The sequence below is a fragment of the Alligator sinensis genome, unplaced genomic scaffold (assembly GCF_000455745.1).
Source record: "Alligator sinensis unplaced genomic scaffold, ASM45574v1 scaffold123_2, whole genome shotgun sequence".
NCBI lineage: Eukaryota > Metazoa > Chordata > Crocodylia > Alligatoridae > Alligator > Alligator sinensis.
The window spans coordinates 560,974-570,741 of record NW_005841917.1 but is presented as its reverse complement, the minus strand read 5'-3'; the positions used below and the strand labels follow the sequence as shown (position 1 = coordinate 570,741).

At 45.9% G+C, this 9,768-nt stretch overlaps 1 protein-coding gene across 1 annotated transcript in view; it reads left to right on the top strand.

Annotated features, from left to right (window-relative positions):
- ISPD (isoprenoid synthase domain containing) overlaps positions 1–9,768 on the top strand; it is a 232,055-nt gene that overhangs the window by 38,143 nt on the left and 184,144 nt on the right. Inside the window, exon 4 of the mRNA XM_006018934.3 lies at positions 2,596–2,745. Coding sequence (XP_006018996.1) covers positions 2,596–2,745 — 150 coding nt within the window. The remainder of the gene's footprint in view (positions 1–2,595; positions 2,746–9,768) is intronic.

Genomic DNA, 9,768 nt, shown 5'->3' with positions numbered 1-9,768 from the left:
AATGGCCCAGGCATCGGGGCATTAAATGGGCAGCCTCCTGCATATTTACATCAAACTTATTAAACAGTAAATTATGGCAGGCGAGATAGGTCAGACTGGCCTAAATACAGGGGTGGGCCAACGTTGAACTCTGACCCTGAACAGTTCTCCTGTCACAATGCCCATTTGAGTTTCTAAATAGTCATAAGTCCAAGGAAAGAATTGGCAATGGAAACTCATTCCCTACAGAGCTGTAGCAGTTCTGTTCTTAAAGAGACTTTTGCTGCTGGATATATGGTGGTTCCAGAAGAGGTTTTCTAGGTACACTGATTATGACAATTTATGGCCCTATTTTGCAACAGCAAATGCTATTCCAAGGTTTCCATATCAAAGGCAACAGTTAAAGTAAGGTAAAGTATGAGGCCAACTTATTTTAATGTGCCTTATAAATGGCAATTTTATGTTACTTGTGCAAAAGCAGGTATCGAATGTAGGCACGAACAGCTAAAGTGCATTAAGGTGTGTATAGACACGTTAAGGCGCATTAATGCTGTGTGTGGATTGACTTGGGAGTAATTTTAGTCCCATGTCAGTCCACACACACACAGCGTTAATGCACTTTAATGCGTGCGCATGTAGACATGAGCCTAAATCACCTTTAATGTGCATTAAAATTAGGCATGCCTAAATGCATGTGTAGACATGCCCAAAGGGTTAAAAAAAAAATTGTTTTGGAATAGGAACCTAAAAAAAAAGCCTATTCACATAAAGACATTTAAAGAGATTTGCAATTGGCAATTTACATTTTACACATTTAAAAAATGCCTTTTAATTGAGTATACTTTGTGTAAATTAGAGTATGTAGTCTGTGTTGGAACTTGCACTTAAATAGAGGCTGCATAAATATAAACACATAGGACCTCATTTTTTAAAAAAGACCATTCTTTTTCTGGATTTGAATATTTGTTCCTTAAATATAAGTTAGGAAGTTTTTGTGAAGAGATATGTTGATCTCTTTAAAACAGCTATAAAATAGCTAGAACACTGGCTCACTGTCTGGGACTCATCCTGAGGTTTTGAGCATCTTGATTCCCACTGGGTACATCTACACAAGATGTTAACTGTGCAGTAGCGTAGTTTACTGTGAAGTAAGTATGTGTGTTTACATGTGCACATGCTTACTACACAGCAAACCTTGCTAATTGCAAGCAAATTTGCTACCTGCAAATGCAAGTAGCAAATTTTACTTTCAATTAGTAACAGGACAGCAGTGGTCATGTAGATGACTGACCAGGAGCAAAACCTCCTGGGAGCTGCCTGCTGCCAGGGTGCGCTCTGCCATTGGAGGCTAGGCAGGGACTATGTACATCTGCCCCAGTACCAGGGAGCTCTAAGCCCCTTGCTCTGAGATCATGATCAGGGAGTGGGGGCTGGGAGATACTTATCCCTCGATGTGGGCCCTGTGGTCATGGAGCTGGCGCTGGGAGATAAGGGTCTCCCAGCTTGAGCCCCATGACTGCAAAGCTCAGCCTGGGAGATAAGGGTCTCCCAGTGCTGGCCCCATGGTGTGGAGCTGGTGCTGGGAGCTTCCTGCTGGTGGGGTCTGGGGAGCTTGTTCCCTGTTCAGTTTCCCTGGTGGTTCCTCGCCCAGCTCCATGCTTGTGGAGCTGAGTAGGGAACAAGCTCCCCAGCCTTGGCCCCATATACAGGGCTGGGAACTGTCCTGGTCAGGGGCAGGTTGCAGCCCCATGCCCTGGCAGGTAATCTAGGAATGGGGCTTGGGAAGAGCTGTAGGGATGGGGTAGGTCCCAGTCTCCTGTCCTGATCTGCCAGTGGGGCAGCTAGCAGTGGGCTAGCTGCTCCACTGATGCATGGGAGCAAGGGATTGGGACCTGCCCCTCCCCTACAGCTCTTTCTAAGCCCCATGCCCCTGATTGAGGAGCCAGGGCTAGGAGCTCCCTGCTGCCAGGGCAGGGGGGCATTGTCCCCACCCTGGCAGCAGGGAGCTCCGGAGAGCAGGGTGCAATGTCCCAGCCCTGGTTAAGAGACAGCTCTCTCCTGGCCTGCTGCTTCCTGCCAGCCCCTGGGCTAGAGCTCCCCCTAGTGGCGGCAGGGGCCCATTGCAGGGCCCCAGGAAGTGGGAACAGTTTGCTGCCATTAGCAGCAGCAAATCTGCTCCTGTTTCCCTGCATGTGTAAACGCCTGCCTAGGAGTATTTACTTGCAAGTAGTTTTCTTGTAAGTAAACTGATCTCAAATCAGATGCATGTGTAGACATGCCTACTTTAATATCACATTTTAATGTGGCCACATAGCTCAGGATTGGCTACATAGCAGTAGGAGAAGTGTCAATACAGAATAATGGTGCTTGATTATGCGGGGGGAGGGGAGGGGGAGAAGGCTGTAAGTAGTGTGTTCCTTCAACTTTCTCTCAAGTTACTGGGAATTAAGGACATTCAATATGTGTCAGAAGGTGCTTAACACCTGGCGGCTCTAAGCCCCAGAGCATATGTAAAGAGGTTAATATTTCACATTTGTTTTGGCTTGCAGTTTCAGCAGAAATTAGTTAAGTTAAACATTCAAGTATATATTGAAGACTTTTTGTTCTGTTCCCTAGGCAGCAGGAGCAATCCGTCCTCTTGTCTCGACTGTTGTTGCTTCCTCTGCAGACGGTTGTTTAGACCATTCACTAGAACGTGCCAGGTATAGAGCAAGTGAAATGCCTCAGGCTTTCTTATTTGATATAATCTATCAAGCATATCATCAGGTAAGAATTTTGGCTTTTCAAAATGGGGAAAAAATTTTTTTTTATTTCTACTCCTTCACTGTACGTTTAAGGGAAGTAATTCACCTCTTCTGATTTTTTCTGAAAATTTGAGATTAATTTCTATGTACCTATTCCAGATTATATCAGATCACATGTTTGTTGTTTTGCCGTAGTCTTCTGATGCCAGTATTTATACGTAGTTCATATTTGTTCAATTTTTACTATTAGCAAGCTGCCAAATACAGATGTGGTGATAATTATTGGATTTTGTGACAAAACATTTGTGCCTAATGATACATAATGAAAAACATAAGTATTATGAACCATATTATCTGTTGGTTTCATAGTAAATGATAAATTAATATCAAAAGGGAATTTCACTCTCAATAATGTCTGTAAAATTGTATGTTTCTTCCTTCAAGCATAAGTACATCATTGAATCTTTTAACTGTAATTGTGCAAAATTAGCATTGATTTAAGATCCCATTAGTACAGAAAACACAATTAAGGTAGAATACTTGTACTAATAGCAAGTATTCACTTCCTATTGCTTTTTCTCTATCTCTACTGTAGTATCTCTCATTGATTCTCCTTCCTTATTTTGACCCTTTTTTAACTCTTCCACTTTATGAATGAAATGTAAATGACCAAGAAAAGGCTCTTTTCTATCCCAGTGGTAAAAGCCTGGTCACCTGTCCATAATTTTAACAAAGTATTTTAAAACTAACAGGGTGCGTCTACATGAGCATTTGATGCGGGACTAGTTCACTTGTGAGTAAACTACTAGCAAATAAATGCTCCCGGGCAGACATCCACAGGTACAGGGACGTGGGAGTAAGATTTGCTGTTCCCATCAGCAAACTGCTCCTCCTTTCTGGGGCCCAGCAACAGTGCCCTGCTGTCACCAGGGGGAAGTTAGAGGCTCTGGCCGCAGCTGCCTGCAGCTGGAGGCTATCTTTAAAAGGTAGCCCTATTCCCTAGTCCTTGGCCAGCTGCGTTTCTGGCCAGGAGCAGTGTACACATCATGGCGGTGATGATGTGCAGCTCCCAGTGGTGTCCTTGGATGGTGGGGCATGGTGTGCAGGTGCCTGGTCAGGGACCCCTTCTGGGGAGGAGCTAGCGCTGCTGCCAGTTGGAGGTGACCTGGCTGGTCGTGTCTTGTTCCTGGGGCTCAGGCTATGGAGCTGTCAGGGCAGACACTGGCCTGGGCTCCCAAGCTGCTGGTGGAGGCTGGGGATGGGGAGTTTCATGGGATGGGCTGCTGGCACCCCAAGGGGCCCTCCCCCAGTGACATGTCACTGTGGGTGCCAGGCTGGAGTGGGGGCTCTGGCAGGCTGCCCATGCTGTTGTATACAGTGTGGCTGTGGCTTGTGTCCTGGAGTGCAAGGATCTTGGTCAACTTCCTCATAAAGGGCATGGACTTGTGGGCACTCCCCAACTGATGGTTGTGGTTGATGATGGTGACCCACTGTGCCCAGAAGGCCTTGACCTTTATGCAGCACTGCTGTGCCAACTGGTCATGCCCATGCTCCCACATGTGGCTTGACAGCCCCTCATAGATGTGGGTTGAAGCACCTGCCTCGTGTGAACTGCCACTGCACTTCAGCCTCTTCCATGCCACAGCGCCACACCATGAGGTCACCAGTTTTCTCTGTGGACCAATTAGGGACCTGGGTGGCAGCAGTGAATGGTGTTGGTGATGAGGCCATCGGGACTCCCATGCCAACTCTCCAGGATTCCGTCCAACTGTCCCTGTGCTGCTGGAGCTGGGCAGCTGCCTGCAGCATCCAACACAGGAGCATGATATGGGGCTGGGAACTGTGTGGCAAGGCGATGCCCCACAGCACCTGCAGGTTCCAGGTAGGCTGCTGTGGGCAGCTAGCATTGGCCTTGGTAGCTGGGAGCTGGCAGGCCTGGCAGGAGCCTGCAGCAGGCAGGATGGCGCAGGCCTGGCAGCCATGTGGCACTGTCATGCCTGGCAGCGGCGCTGGGGTGCAGGCAGGCTGGCACAGGTAGACTGCAGCCTGTTGAAGGGCAGCAGAGGCCAAGATTTTCCGTTCAGATTCCCTGCTGTTGTACCCAAGAGCTCAAAATGCCTGCAGGCTTTTAAAGGGGCCGTGGCTGGAGCTGCTACAGAGGTTGCCCAGTCCTGGGGCAGGAGAGGTTTCCAGCCTTGGTTTCCTGGGGCTGAGTTCAGGCTGGCCCCCTAGTGGCAGGGATGACTGGGAGCAAATCTGCTCCTGGATGGTGTCTACACAAGCTTTACCGCGCAGTTAAGTACTTGTGAGTATATTTGCTGCTTGCATTGGCAGGTAGCAAATTTACTCACAAGTAGCAATTTTTTACTGCACAGTAAGTATGTGCACATTTAGACATGCATGCTTACTGCACAGTAAACTACAGTACTGTGCAGTAAAACATCTTGTGTAGATGTGCCTACAGACTAGCATGCTTAAAGTTAGGTATACGCTTAAGTATTTCACTAACTCAAAGCATTAATTGAAGGACTTTGCATAGTCAATCCTGTGTGTGTAGATTATAATAAATTGTTGTGGAAAATATAATTATGAAAAATAAACATTTTACAAATATAGAAGTATGAAATGCACCATACGTTACAGTAAATGGTTAGGTTTTATAATGCAGTGTTTGATATACTTTGATTAATAGCTGACCATGGGAAACTTGTAAATACAATCTCAGTTTTAATTTTCCTTTAATCTGATGTATTGCATTAATATCATTCTTATCCAACAGAAAAATCTGGGTTAGTTTAATAAACCTTAACTTCTTTGCCCTTATTCCGCTTGATGTTTGCTTTAGTTTGCCGCACCCTCCATTCACAGTTTACTGGAAGCACTCCAGGCTTTAGTCTTCCTGCTCTACTTCCTCTTCACTCATCAGCTTGTGAGAATTGTCTATCCTCCAGGGATCTCCCAGGTTGGTCCCCGGGAGCAAAGAATTTCTTCATTTGTCACTTGGAAGGGAATTAGTTTTTCACTGCATTAGCCATCATGTTCCCACTTAGCCTTCTCTTTTCTAGAGTAAACAAGCACTCAAATGTGAGGGGGGAAAAAAAAGGGAAAAAATTCTGTTACAAAACTGTAGTTTTTAGGGATGATGTTCACATATATTTTAAACTCCATGTTCCCTCCTGGTATCCCAGCTACTTCAGAGTTTATTATGGCGACAAAGGAAACAAGGGATGCATCTACATGTATGTGTTAATGCGACCCAATAAACTCCAGTGCGTATTGCGCTGGACTTTATTGCTCCTGGGCGCTGTCTTTACACATGCACCTGGGACTGCAGCACATTGAGCCAGGTTGGAGCCGTTCTAGCTGGCAGGGGCCAGGGCGTCAGCCTGCAAGGCTGGAACTTCTCCAGCATGGCTCAACATGTTGCAGAGAGGCTGTCTAGTGCAGGGTGCCCCAACCAGACCTTCCAGTGTCTCCTCAATAGCTCTTGTTGCCGCTTGCATCTCTGGGCTCAACATCCGTCCTCGAACCTCTGCTTCCTGCCCTTATCCATTGGGCAAGGCAAGGCAGCACAACCAGAAACTCTGGCCTGGGGGCAGTTGTGGAGCCTGGGCTCCCATGCAGGGTGGGAGTGCTGTGGGGTGGCACCTATGATGAGGAGAGGGTCAAGGTGGTCTATGCTTCATGGCATACAGCCCGCAGGGGGTTTGGACCTCAGCTTTTTGAGAAAATGGGTGGTCTCATTGAGCAGATCGTTAATTGAGCTGTTTAGGAAGATGGACTGTAATCCACAGATTCCTAGGGGAATAAGCATATGTTAAAAAAATAGATATGCTGTGTCGAGACTGGGCATCTATCCATGTGATTATGTTTAAGCTGGGCTACTTATTTAAAAAAACCCCAAAACTAGGTATCTGATTTTTAGTATCTGTCTTACTTGGTAGATAGGCAACTGAGAGCAGAAGTGGAGGGAAGAGGAAGTGTAGATAGGAATTCTCTCTGAACCAATTTGGGGTACTGCCCTCAGGCATGTCCACATGACCCCTATAAACATCAAAAACAAAACTCTTCTTGATCCAGTTCAAGGGAGGGGATGCTGTAATGGCACGCTGCCACTTTTCTAGGCTCCATGCACAGCTTTTAGGAATGTGCTTCCTTTTCAGCCCAGGTGGTACTCTTCAGTTTTTGGGCAGTGATGGCTGTCTGGTCACACTTGGGCATGGGGAAGCTGCAGCATTTCCTGTCTTCATAAGAAAGGGTGGCTAATTGTAAGCATAGCGATGGACATGTAGACTGTAGGAAGCTTCACGTAAATGCTGTAATGCTAAATTCCAGGAGAAGTACTGTTGGTAGGATGTCCATAAAACTTGGGAATGAAATTGGGAGAAGAGAAATTCTATAAACTATTCAATCAGGGATCTAGCAGAAGATAATAAAAACTTCAAGCATTCTTATTAACCCCCACCCCTCCTTCCTGCGTGTGTGCATGCATAAACACACGCACACAATTTTCTTGTCTATCGGAACTCCACAGGGAAAATGGGTAGGGAAGATTTGCCTGGAAATAGGAAGAGAACAGGCTGCTGTTAGGGCCATTGTAGTAGCAGTAGTAGTGGCTAACGGTTCGCCCTTTCAGCAGGTAAATAAGTAAGTAGCTCTCTCTGGAATCTGCTGTAGTAATATTTAAAGGGGAATAGCAATATAAAGAATCATTTTCTTAAAGGTATATGAAACATTTTAATATCTTCTGTAATGGGAAGTCAGCTGCAGCAGTTTAGTCATATTTTGGCATAGGTCAGGCTGATCTTTCCAGGCAAAAGTCTAGACTGTTTTTGGGACTTTCCTGTGGGTACAAGCATTGCTGAATGAATCAGTGTCCATCAAGTGACATCATCTGTAGCAACTAAGAACTAAAAGAACAATATTGAACAAATGATCGACGAAAAGCATGGTGTGTTGGAGTTAGGCCAGATGCAATTCAAGAGTATACTTGAATTGGGACATAGGCATAATTTAGGGTTGCCATACATCCTGGTTTTACCGGATATGTCCTCTTCTTTGGACTCCTGTGCTGCGTCTGGTCAAATAGGCAATAGGCATGGTAAAAGCCCACTCTCTCTGATGGCACAATAAGTTGTTTGTATGTTCATACACAATGCCTCTTGTCCTATTTGCATGTTACTTAAATACTGTTGTATTTAGATCCTCTTGATACTCTACTCTAGTTACAGTAACACCTGTTCTAGTAACACCAACTGAGATGAGGGCTCCAAGTGTTTTATAAGCACACCAGCCATAAAAGACTCTGATCCAAATAATTTATACTTGAAATCATGGGGTATAAGATACTCAGCAAATGACAGGAATTGTTTTTAAAATAAGAGGAAACATCTGGGTTTTCTGCTGTCCGGGTCTGGCTGCTCTGGGCTGGGAGCAGCAGGCAGGCTGATTGGCTGTCGGGGGTCACGTGCTCCCCACGTGGGCTCCGGCAAGAGAGTGAGAGTGTAAGAGAGAGTGGGTGCGCGCTTGCAATGCAGGAGCTGCTTGGCTTGGGCAGCAGAGCTGGGGGGTTGGGCGGCAGGGGGCTATGGTTCGGGAGTGAGGGGCACCGGCAGGTTGTGGGGCAGGGGGCTGCGGGTCTGGAGTGAGGAGCATCGCCAGTGCTGGTGGCTGGGGGCAGGGGCTGCAGGTCAGGGGTGAGGGGCACCACAAGGGGCGGGGGGCAGGGTACTGCTGTTTGGGAGTGAGGGGTACTGGCAGGGCTGGGGTCAGTTGCTCTGGAGTGAGGGGCAGCCACTGCCCCCCCCACCCCATCATATTCTCTACATCCCGGTGACAGGTGTTCACTTTTTTGGACCTGGAAATATGGTAACCCTACATAATTAGGTGCCTACATCCAAAATTGTAGTAGGTTGTAGTGTTGTAGATGTGCTGGTCCAGGAAATATGATTGGCAAATATTTTTCTTTGCGATTACCTCTTGTTGGACCAACTGTATAGTTGGAAGAGGTCAGAAGTAGAGAACTTGAGCCAAATGCATTTACCTAATTCCTATTTTAATAAGATGAATTGGAGTTTGCTATCCACTCTGGTAAAATGGGATATTTAAACTTCTAGCTGAGATTTTTAGGTTGTGAATTAATTATGTGGGAATAGATGGATGCAAAAACACTGAAGGTCCATTACCTTCCTTTTTAAAGGTCACATGTTAAATTGAAGTAGGCAGACAGATCTGAGTATACACTATAATGAATCGAGACAAAATGGTACTTGATCTGCTGGTGCAAGCAAACTGAGTTTGTATGTGCAGCTTGCTGGTGAGTCTGCATACTGGACATCAGACTCTTCAGCCACTCAAGAAGCTGTGGTGGTATCCAGTAACTTACCAAGGGCATAATCCCCATGGTCTCCTGGGACTGATGGCTGCCAATGATGATAATGACTCATGATGCTGAGCTTTTGAATCTTTAAATGAAAGCTCACTTACTTGTTTAATCACCTTATCATATGATGGTGACATATTACAGTAGTCATATCAGCCTCTATGAATTATTTCACACGTATTTTAGTCCGCATGGGCTAAATCCTACATCATTTTTACATACTTAAATAGCACTTGTGTAGTTTTTATTTCTGTATTTATGTACAGTTTTGTCACAATCCAAAGTTGTGAGTTTTTGTTTTGTGTGTGCTTCGGCACTGCTAAATTATGTTCCCGTTAAATTGCAGCTTCTTTGCACGGTGGAGTTCTCTGCTGCAGAGGAGAACTCGGTACAACGGAGAATTTTCCCGCCAATTTGTAGCCTTCTTTGCATGGTGTATTTCTTTTGCATCTCAGAGATACACGGTACAAAGGAGTTCCCGCCATTTGTATTTTAATTCGAGCCCCATTATTGGCTTGTGTTAAATTATGCACACGTGGCGGCTAGCAATTGGCTTGCTAGCCATATAAAGAGCTTGGGTGGTTTCCGCCCAAGTTGGAGAGAAAGCAATTGGAGTCCGAGAGGGAGAGCGTGAAGATCTCTAAGCGCTGCGGATCCTTACGA